Raw genomic sequence first — 12,172 nt, 5'->3', positions numbered from 1 at the left:
TAATGTAGGCTTTCTTCAAAGTTATCACAACTCCATCTCTCAGGACAGATAATAGAAAATTGTGTCTAACCTGTTCATTGTTCCCACCAAAGACAGAATATTTAAACTGCTGAAGTTCCAAAATGCACAGAAAAAGAGGGACGTATTATGTCATTGCAAAAGGCTGTACTACAATCTATCATTAGTGATTAATACATCTGCAAAAATATTTGATTTTTTATCCTACATTTTAGTTATCTGCTCCAGATCTGAGAAGTGTACTCACATCTGGAAAGCAAAAACTTTTCAAAAGCAGAGACAGACAACAGGAGAATGCCTTAAAAAGTAAATATTGCAATAATCATTACGTGGACAAACTGCAGTATAATAAACCAATTTTTATTTATATGGATCTGTATAAATGCCTTAAATACATTTGAAAACTGAAGTGTAATACCAAAAATTGCAAGTCAATTACAGTTTCCATGGAGCTGGGGACAGAGTAGCAGTACTCAATGAAACAGGTTGTGGAAGTGCTCTATATGGCTGTAAAATGGAAACACACTAAGAAAACACTAGACAATACATGTATTGTCTACTAATGCAGCCTAGAAATTTGGAAAATGCCCTTTGCTGGACTAAAGCTTGCTATTTAGCCATAGCATACTCTTTCTTAAATGCTATTCAAAATGGAACTCTTTCTGTACTGCAGCCAACAGAGACTGAAGTCTTGTGATTATTGCTTGCCTAGTATGGTTAAAAATCTGATGATCCTGTATTAATCTGTTACACATGTAAAAGGACACTGCACACTTTGAGCTTACATTATACCACAAAACATGGGGTAAAGAAGACATTATTTGACCGCATTTTAATTCAGAAAAATGTAACCCATGAGTACCTAAAATGGCTGTGGTGATGGACCAAATACAGTTATTATATATATTTATATAAACAGACAGATATTAAAAAACTTTAGCTGCTTAGTACAGCAAAAGGTTAGTCAGATGTATCCATAAGAGCTGATGGATCTATACATGGTATAAGTGAGGGATACCTTTGGATAATGAGGCAAGTCTTGAATGATTACTCCAGCTTGGCTATTTAACACCAGAACAGTAACAGAATAGTCTAGCACATGTGTTGTTGTGTGTGCGTGTGTATCTGTGTGTGTGTGTAGAGAGGGCATTTTGTTGGGACAAAAATGCTCTGACTATATTCTCTGCTGGTTCATGATAATCCTGCAGGAAAAATGCATCTTTTGCTGCTGCTGCTGCTCCAGTGACAATCGTCCAGCCTGTGCACAGAGGAGTGAGCCAGGGTTCAAGAACTCATCCCCAGTCTTACAAGACCTGTGTTTGTTGTTGGCAACTTTTTACATAAGCAGCAACAGGTCCTCACAATACTTGAAACCTCCAGGAAGCCTGATCTTTGTAGTCCAAGCAGTCTGTGGCATTGAAATTGAGCTTCCAAGGAGAGGCAGTCTGTTCCTTGTAGTCTAAGCAATCAGAAGAGTTGAAAGGTAGGCCAGCTCCAGTGTAGGTCTGGTGGTGGTGGTGGTGGTGATGGGTGGTAGACTGACTCAGGTGATGGTGGTGATGATGGTGGCTGGACATAGAAGAGGGTGCCATTGGACTAAGCTGGTGAGCATGAGGATGATGAGAGTGCATTGGAGCAAGGTAGGAGCTGCAGTCCATGCCACCAAAGTACGATGAGGAGGGTGGAGCTGGGTAAGGCTGACTGTAGCCAGGAGCTTGACTGTAGGACATTGGGTATGAAGCAGATCGCTGCATGCAAGAGGCACTACTAGCCGGGAGAGGATCTCCCATGGATGCCATGGCAGAAGGTGGTACAGAACCTGGTGATATGGAAGCTGGGCTCCAGATGGCCGAAGATGGGGTACTGATAGCTGCAGAAGCACTGCTGATGCCTACAGGTCCTGAAGAAGATGAAGATGATGATGATGATGCTGAGCTGGCAACTGCTGGTGGAGTGAACTGGCCACTGCTCTCAGAACCGGAGCTCTCTCTTGCTGGTGAGGACTTCTTCTTAGCCGGCCGTGCCTTGGCATTATTTCCTCCACTCTGCTGCTGTTGTCGGCACTTAGCTCTGCGATTTTTAAACCACACCTGGACAAAAACAGAAATAAAAACTAAAATATCAAAAATTAGAGGCCTATTAGACTCCCTATGAGAACAAACCTATGTAAACACCCTTTAGTTATCAATATATCCTCTAGACAAATCACTTTTTGAGAAGCATACTCAAAAAATACTAAATATCATTTGTGGGAGACAGTAATAAAGAATATAGCATTTTGAAGGTTAACAAGACAATTGCACGTTTAAACTACAGTGCACAAATCTGTTTTTTAACCAACAGACTGAAAACAGCAAATGTGATCATTTTTATTATGTTTACTTTTTCTTTGCTTGATGTACTTGCAAACAAATATTTTTCATGTCTGCAGTTCTTAAATTATAGCCTTGTAAGAAAGCAAAATAACTTTCAAGTGCTTTTAAATTTACATCTCAGCATTTGAATATTAAAAATCCGAGGACGGTGATCATTAAAAAACAGTAACAGAAAGTTTAAATAGACAGACTTCTTTGTGTTTCCGGATAGAAGGTCTTCGGTTAATAGATTTCCTGTTGTTAGTGTCAATAAATATTTCTATAAGATTTGTACCACCATTTAATAATGTACTAACCCATTGGCAGTTCTGAATTTATGACTAAAGTAAAACTAAATCGGAGAGTACAAATCACAATGCTTGCTAAATCATACAGCTGAGAAGTATGCTCCCAGATTACACTTTTCTAAGAAAACACAAGTGAAAATACGTTAGAGACATCTGAAGTTGACAGAACAGAAAACTTTTAGTAACGATAAAACGAATTTTGAGATAAGAAAATACTCACTGGATAACGGTTGAATAACCAAAGGAAGGATTTCTAAACAAATGTAATATTGTGTTTTCCGACCTGCGGCAAAAGTGTGATATTTAACGGGGAAAAAAATACGATTCGAATTATAAACCTAGCTCTATAAGGTCCAGATACAGAAAAGTTCAATATATACGAGTCAAAACAAACCTCAACAACTTCAGATAAAAATATTAAATACATAACATGCAACTCACTTTTTATATACATTCAACTTTGTGAGGAGTTAATTTGTTTAGTAGTTATTATTACTAATTATTATTTAATTATTAAATACACGAATTAAGCATACATCGCTTTAAGCGCTGAATTTAGCTAAAAATGTGCTCCTATGAAACGAAAATCATTCCAAGAAGTGTTCAGTCATTTAATAGACTTATCAAAAAGACCCCAAATGTTGGAAGGACAGCTATGTTATTCTCCCACGGACTAGTCCACTGCCTGCATCTGCAGTCCTTGACCAATTAGGCAAATCCCAGTTTTCCATTGGAAAAGGGTACACATGAATTCCCTTCACATCCCATACATTGAATCGTAAATCGTGGGGATACAATTAAAAATGAAAAATAAATTTTGAAATCTGAAAGTGACCTCCGACATGCAAACAAGGATGTAAAGACAGCACTTATTTATGGTCAGTCACCACAAAACAGGCTAAGGGGCAAAGGAATCTCTAAACCACACGTTATTGTTAGTTAAAGCACCGTAATATCCAAAACGGTGCGTTAAGGAGGTCTTATCTGTCTATGATTCAACATAATGGTTACCTACGACTCCTGCCTTGTACATGCTTCTTTATTTCCTGTGCCCATTAAAATGAACCACAGCCTGAGCATCTACCAAGTCCGAATATTTAAGATTCGCCTTTTTGCAGCTTTATTTTAGAAAACGCCTCTCGGTTTCTTTTGCTCCAAAATGCTGGACAAAGTCAGCAATAATAGGAGGGGGGCATAGACCGCAAACTAAGGACATTTTACATATTATGCCAACTATTTAAAAAAATAACACAGCAGTAGGTTTTCGATCAAGTATATTCAAAACAGTAAGTAGAGTAAATCTTTTGACAGAAAATCTGATTTTTTTTTAAACAAGGGTAAAAATGACCAAAATCGGGGACCTTCTGCAAAATCAGACATGGGAGGGGTATGTTTTCGTGGAGCAAGTAAAAGGTAAAATTTGGCAGTAATTTATATCCTTCAACATAGTACCAACAAATGCATTTAACTATCGTGTTCATTTACCCCATTTATTAAGTAATTACTAAGCCTTTTCCCTCGCTGTGACCTTTTAGGGTAGACTAAAATTAATTAAAAAAAAAACTGGCATGTACAATACTTTGGCGATGAAGGGTCGGGTTCGTCTTACTCTGAGATTACTTTCAAAGTTCCATACCGTCTTAGCTTCAAAAAACGATCACTTCTCTTTGACTGACAAAGTTATGACAACATGTGCAAATAATAAAGGCTTGGAAGAAAGGAAATATCAACTTCAAAAACTGAGCACATAAAATAGGATTGCTTTAAACAAACAAAAAACTGGGTTTATTTAAAAGTTCGAATGTTGTACTATTTGTTACATGGGTAAACCATACCTCCCAAACTAAACACAAAAAACATCTAGGCAAAGCCTAAAATAATGGATAAACAAAGGCCTAAAACCATAGACAATATTTAAATACGGCGCTTATAAATTTAGAAAGTTGCTGGACTAGACTAAAATAGGTTTTGCATTAGCATGTATTTTTCTGAAGGATATGAAGTCTGAAATAAAATTTCATTATTTAGTGACGTCAAAACTAAATTGGTTAAAAAAAGAACATACTAACAATTTGAAACAAAAATCTGTACTGTTAATATGTAGAGCTTTCATCTCTAGACCCCCGAAAAGAGTCTGACATGCCCTATCGGACTTTTCTGGTAAACAAACGTAAAATAAAACATCCGTAGTAATCTGCCTTCGGTGTTGAAAAGTTTTAATTATAAAAAGCAACCTGCATTTACACCCGGTTGACAAGTTATTACTCTCACCAGTATCCTGAACTGTAAATTGTGAAAGGGGGGAGTACCTCAAGAAAAGACAGAAAACTGGCAAGTTAAACAGCAATGTAACTCGAAATTCTCAGTCAGTAATTTTTATTTCCAGTAGTATTCGCATTTAGGATAATTTCAACGGAAGTGCATTTTATGATACGATTTCATATATTCTAATAACAATAAGCTTGGAAAAGCATTAGCCCTTCTAAACGATTAAGCGGTCGGGCTTACTTAAATACCACATGGTTACTAACGTACTACTAGGTGTGATAAGTAAGTACAGCATAATTCTAGGGCAAGTTGTCCAGTGTCTGGACGTTATACCAGCTGTAAGAAACTAGCTCATGTGACGTCCCTGGTGATGACTGGTCAAGGATCAGCCTATGGCAGGATGGGGGTTATGGCGGGGTTTACAGAACATCCATGTTCTGAATAAGTCAGACTGACCAGGCGCACTAGAAAATATTAAATCTCACCTTGGCCCTACTACTGTGCATTGCCTCACTGGTACTATAGACTTTTATTAGTACTTTTTTTGAGAGAGGAGGGGGGGGGGGGCGGCTTCCACTTAGACAATACAGGGGGACTAACAGAATCTATTTATTATTTATTTTCCTATTTACGGTTACGTGCAAGTTTGTATAACCACGGATTCTACTCTCCAGCCATAAGTAATTTGGTTCCAACTTCCAAATCAATTGTAATTTTTTTTATGTGTGCCTTTATTTTATCTGGATACTCCTCCTAGAAGAGCATTGATTTAGGATAGGCGATGGGTTTTAAGGTGTACGCATCATCGCAGTCTTAAATACAAAGAAGTGAAAACACTTTGAATCACTGGGGTTGCAATGCTGAAGCAGAAAACCTCGAGTTATCTCGGATCTGGGCGGACTGCAAGACTATGCACCCACCCAGGAATATAACTGCACTTAATTTTAACTATATATATATATATATATATATATATATATATATATATATATATATATATATATATATATATATATATAGTTAAAATTTATATATATATATATATATATATATATATATATATATTGTATTTTCCCCATTAGGCTTTAATTATTCTTCAAGTAGGAAACCACGAATCTCCTAGTGCTGTTTTGTTACATTTAACCATAAGATGTTATCTCACATCACACGAGTAATAAATGCGGCCACAAACAGCACAGTGGAACTAAACATATTCTCATAAACGTGTAGGGTAAATGGAATTAAATGCAAACAAAATAATCAGTATTTTAAAAAAACTTCTCCCCTTTTAAACAGGCAAAAATGCACTACGGGTTGAGGCCGCATTTATTCCAAACGAACAAACGCTACTACAGATCAATTAAATATTTAAAAAGAAAAATATCAATATGGCACATAGCTCTCAACAAAAACAGACTCAGGAACAAACCCGGAAATAATCAGGGGCACTTTTAAAATACCAGTACTATTAACTTAAGACATTGTCAGAATAAGAGAATGCGAATTAATATACATTGAAGTAAAATAAGTGTATAATCCAAATTATTGTCATTATGTATTAAGTGTAATTCACCACATTTTCTCCAAAACTCTCCAGTTTTCGGATGGATTAAAAAGGGCAGAGGGAATCAAAATCAGGGACAGTTAGGAGTTATGATATGGGGAGGATTCACATGGGCGTAGCAGCATGAAATGTGTGCATCTATAATGCCAAGGTAACTTGAACAGATGTTTCAGTAGCTGTCTCTTGACAGTTCCAAAAATACAACAGTCAGTTAAGACAGAACATAAATATAATAATAATAAAAACTTCTAAGCAATTTGCTACTCAATCGGAGGACCCACCTGTACTCGGGACTCAGGCAGGTTGATTTTGAGGGCCACTTCCTCCCTCATGAAGATATCCGGGTAGCGTGTCTTGGCGAACAGGGCCTCCAGGACGTCAAGTTGCGAGCGGGTGAACGTGGTGCGCTCGCGCCTCTGCTTGCGAGGAGTAGCTGCAAGGGGCGAGGGGAGGAACACACAAAAAAAAAGATACTCAGATTATTAATAAACGTGGCTATGCTGAAGATTCTGCACATAACTGAAGGAAGAAATTATTTTCAGCTCAAACTCCATATCTTCATCTGAGTGCGCGTGCACTCTACTCCATCTAAAAATGTACACAAAGTTATGACTGTGTATACGTATACATACAGGTGTGTGGGTATTAGGGTATGTGTGCGCGTACGTGCATGCGAGTTTGCAAAACCACACTCCAGAGATACGCTGTAATACAAGCATTTTCCAAATAATTTTCTAAATATTAGCAGAGTTAAATCGACACGTATTGCTCAAAAACCCACAAGAGTTTTATTTCGTTAGCCTTTATTTTTTATACGCCTGCAATGAAGTATTTTCCTTTTAAGACGTTTACAATTACAAAGCTGAGTTTTCAAAACAAATAAACAGTGCTGCATTCTGCATACACAACTGGACTGCAGGGATTGTTTGTATACAGCAAACGTTTGTTTCAAAATGACGTGATATTTCGATGTTAAATCCAAAAGTATTACAAAATCAAAAATTCAACATTTCTAACCTATTTTAAGATCATTGTGTAGCGTGTCTACCCAAATAGTGTATGGCATTTTTTTAATATAAAGGCTGTTTTCTATACAATCATTTATTAAACGAGCTGTGTTTTTTTTTTTTTTTTTTTTTTGCTGCAGCCGTTGGGCAACTCTATATGACACTCAAATAACTTATTTTTGGAGACCAGCTATTGAACAACCCGGCCTTCAAAAAACTCTGGGAATTGTTGCAGAATGGGCTAAACAGTTATTTCAGAGCAATGTATGGAACCTATAGAAATGAAAGTAATGATTACTGGACCCCGCCACCACATTTTGCTTGTTTATTGGTGTACAGTATGTTGTTAGAACCATACTATAACTCAAACTTCTTATTCAAATTACTTCACAAAGTTTAACTCAAAATTCTTATTCAAATTACTTCACAAAGTTTATCATTAAAAAAAGTGTTTATGCAGGTTTAAAACAGTGTACTTAAAGATACAATGTTGCACAATGGAAAACCCCTACAGGCCCAATGCCTCACTTTATAGGGTATAGTTTACAAAGTAGATTATAATTAAACAGAACAAGCTGCATATGCATCTACTACAACCAGGTATCTAAAGTACAGTGTCATCTTACAACAAAATAATCCAATACTTTCAAAAGTCGGCCTTCTTTTAAATACAAAGTTTATTAGCCACGCGTAATTGAAATAATATATACGGCACAATTTTATCAAAGGTCAGGCTGCAACTTTCCAACAGGTAATTTACGTGCAGGGCCTACATTGTTCACTGCAGTACTATCGGTTTGTTATCACATACCGTGTGGCAACATTACCAGTTTTTTTCCCCATAGTTGTTTCCATTGCTACCAACATCAATCAGATTCTGTAGCTACCCTGACATGCTGTTCCCTCATCCAGTTTGTTAGAATAATCATCACATTATATACACACATGCTTTCTATAAACTTCTCTTTTACTTACCTGGATAGCCCACTGAAGGGTGCAGGAGGTCCATGGCAGGGCCTGTTAGTCCCAGGCCGTTCATACCGTAAGGAGGCTGTTTTAGGTATGACATCATGCTAAAAGCCGTTATGTTGTCCACCAGTTTAAGGAGGAAAAACTCTCAGTATGCCTTCTGATCTGTGAGGCCTTCAGAATCCGTAGCAGACAAGCCTCGGGCGCACTGAAAGACACATAACACCATATTTTATAGAACGTCCGAAGACAAGATGTAAAGTGTTCTTCATGTTTTGGGCAGTCAACAATTTATGAAACCAGTTAAAATGCTTAGTAATAACAGAAGCCGCATTCATTCGAGGTGTACTTGTCCATCAAGGTTTATTTGGCAGGTGGTTATGTAAAACGCAGAAGTACAGCTATATTTTAGCAATTACAAAGGCATTATACCTGCCTACCATTTTTGTGTTATACCTTTGGTAGGCCTTGTGAACACTTTCCTCACTGTAGCTGCTTTAGATCCAGCCTTCTCCTTTGGGGGTGTACAGGAGGGAGACAATACTGAAGGAATAAAGTTATTTCTGCGCAAAGTTTTTTTGTCGTTATTTATTCGTGGATTTACGTACGCAAGACAGTTTTAAACCATACTGTTTAATTTGCTAGAAATACAAGCAGCAATTCAAAACTGGCCCAAGCAATAAAATACAAATCCAAAGAAGAAGCCTATACTTCATTAGTTAGTTACACTATATTTACCGTGCCCGTGACAATACAAAATTAAAGTAGTGGCCATATAACTAAGATCGATTTTACCAGTTTGATAGTTAATAATAATAACAGAAGTAATAATGTTTAGAAAACACTACATCTGCATATGTACCCATAAAAGTAAACACGTAAAATGTATTCAGTTGTAGAATTGAATTAATAAGTTATGAACCACAAAAACATCCCATAAAACACTGGTGGGTTTGTTTTTCCATTATCCCCTGCACCACGTTTAGCGTATTAAAAAAAAAACACACACACACACCGACCGAGTTGGTCTATTTCTATATGCCGATTTGTTTAAACCTGAAAGAAAAAAAAAACTGTTGAAAGTGTATTAATCTTCTATCAATTTTTACACAATAATTTACTGAATATAAAAATATCTAACTGACGAATTATTTAGATCTGTACTGAATAAACTCCTGCAACTTTTTAATCAACGAACTCCCTTAAGGGAAGCGCGTGTTCTGAGCAAAGTCAGCGCAGATTCATCCAAAAAGGCGATTGCCTTCTTCATAATATATGTTAACATGATAAATATTATAAAGTTGCTGTCACCACATAGGTTCATAGATTAGTACTAAGTTAACTGCCCTTGCAAGCCATTTTAAACCTAGCCAAGTATCCCCTGTGAGATTCAAACCTTGTACATTGTTTGTAAGGCAAACACCTTAACCATTAGGCCACCCTCCCAACCACACTACCAGTTATGCATTGTTATTATTCTGACAAAAGTCTGCTGTTCAGCAGTCACCAACAAGCACCTAAAGGCACCCTAAGAACATATTAGTTGCAAGAAAGGAATTAAAAAAATGAAATAATATGTGTTGTAAAAACATGGGATACCAGCTTAACAGATACATATTACCTTGATTAAACACATTTATTTAAATAAAGGATTTTCAAAGAACTGCCAGCAAGATATACTAGTGTGTGACACGGTCTGCAGGCCAATTGTTTATTCTTGTGTATTACACTGATAAAAGGTCTTAACCACTTGCTGTTTTAGCTGATGCACAATATAAAAGAGGCACTGAAATAAATGCACTTGTATTTATACAATGAAGTCGAGTAGACGGTCTTAAATGTTAAAAACTAAGAAGCTCACCTGTCATTCAATAATAACTGAACATACTTACAGATCATTTATACTCTGCAAACAACCATATTGTAAGCCACAGACTAGAACGTCATAAAACGCAGAAAAATATTCTGACTTGATGAAATACTGAAATTAATGATCAGTACATAGTTTTACACTGATAATTCAAGCAGCCGCAACGTAAGTACATTATTTTGTGTTATAGTGGTAACACAATTCTTAATCATTAAATTGATACTACTGTGTACAGTAAACCTATTCAACTTTCACCAACTGTAAATAATGAAACATTAAATGCAAACTTACAAGACAACTTTATGATACTGCAGTATGACTAATTTCAGAACCTGTTGCTCTGCAGCATCATGGCTGTTCATATGATATGCGCTACAGTTCAAATATCATACAACCCCACTCAGCTGCTTAATTCATCACAGTGCCCACGTTTTAGATTAAAGCAGGAATATCAACATCCGCTACATGGCAAACTTTATATAGTAGTTACAACAAGACATTAAAAATATAGTCATAGGAGTTAGTTATAACGACCATAGAGTAGGTCATAACAAGTCTGCTTCCCATCGGCAGTTTCCATCCTTTGCAGCTACAGAAGATACCCCACTATTTACCTCAAGCGGATACAGCGAAGAAAATGCTTGCAGAACCTACGAAACACGGTAGGCATCTATAATGCCCTTGAAATTGTCACATACATACTCAGTTTACATGGAGTTTACGGAAACCATTTCAAACAGCACTTCTACCCTAGGGTAGCAGAAAGTGGCCAAAGTCGCCATTCCATTAGCCGCCGAAAGCTGCGTTTAATGACAAGTCTTACACTTCACAGAAAAACGAACAAATGCAAAAACTCCTGCCATGCCAATCTCTCTAGTTTAAGGTACGCAGAGTTAAGAAAACTAAATTATGATTATTTACAGCAACTACGGGAAAGCTTTACGTCCTTTCTACTGCGTAGCTTGGCTAGCCCCCCATCACCACCTGTCACACACGTCAAAAACACTCGAAAAATATGAAAAAAAGTCTTGCTCACCAGAAACATTAACATCCTACTGCTAGGTTTAGATAACACTGTATTAAGATTATGTGCGGGCCCGACAAAATGAAAAGGACACGAACTTCCAGTCCAACAGGTAAAGCTGAGACATCTTGGATAGCCTAAAGGTACTGACTGGTAGGTGGGAAAGAAGCCATGCACTTAACTTCCCAAACAATCCAACTGACAACTTTGATTTTCAACTTTATGTCCCACCTAGACACAGATCTGTGCCCTGCCTCGGATATTTGCCTTTCATTAACCATCATCAGTTTTAATGAATTTGTAGGTTACAGTAGGTAGTGTCTTACTCCGTTGTAAATAAACTATCCGTGAAGCAGCAAGTTTGAGAAAGTAGTGAAAGCTCTGAAGTTAAAAAGAGAGTGATTTAAAGTGTCCCGTGCGCAGATCTCCCTCCTCCCGCCCCATCCCCATAAATCAAGGGTGAGTGAATGGGCACATTACCTTCCTGAAGGTGCTTCCTGTCCGTCGCCCACTTCTTTCGCCGATAGATGCAGACTGATGAAGATTGATCACCTTCTCACTGCCCTGCCCTTGTATGTGAAAGCAAGCAACTGGCGTCACAACCATTGGCACCAATCAACACAGCGTCCTTTTCAGACAGACAGCTCTTTCATTCAATCGCTACTGAGAGGGCGGGATAATAGCACCAGGCTGCCGGTACCCACCCTTGTTCCTTTAAAGTGCTCAGTCCACACTGCCTGCCTAGTTCTCTCTTCTGGACTGGTAATATAGTGGCTGTTAACTCAGTCTT

The 12,172-nt window shown here is 37.4% G+C and overlaps 1 protein-coding gene across 2 annotated transcripts; it reads right to left on the bottom strand.

The window, feature by feature from the left end:
* Positions 1-362: 362 nt before the first annotated feature.
* Positions 363-11,964, bottom strand: OTX1 (orthodenticle homeobox 1). Of its 2 annotated transcripts, none has more exons than XM_044055514.1 (4): positions 11,863-11,964; positions 8,495-8,696; positions 6,794-6,945; positions 363-2,108 (listed from the first exon to the last, which is right to left on the bottom strand). In XM_044055514.1, exons 2-4 carry the CDS (start codon positions 8,589-8,591, stop codon positions 1,377-1,379), a joined length of 981 nt encoding a protein of 326 aa, XP_043911449.1. In that variant the 5' UTR covers positions 8,592-8,696; positions 11,863-11,964; the 3' UTR covers positions 363-1,376. The 2 variants fall into 2 exon arrangements, with proteins under 2 accessions (XP_043911449.1, XP_043911450.1); XM_044055515.1 differs by lacking the exon at positions 11,863-11,964 and adding an exon at positions 11,395-11,678.
* Positions 11,965-12,172: the final 208 nt, after the last annotated feature.

The sequence above is a fragment of the Protopterus annectens genome, chromosome 1.part2, assembly GCF_019279795.1.
Source record: "Protopterus annectens isolate FY-2018-M chromosome 1.part2, PAN1.0, whole genome shotgun sequence".
Taxonomy (NCBI): domain Eukaryota; kingdom Metazoa; phylum Chordata; order Ceratodontiformes; family Protopteridae; genus Protopterus; species Protopterus annectens.
This window is presented reverse-complemented; position numbering and strand designations above follow the sequence as displayed.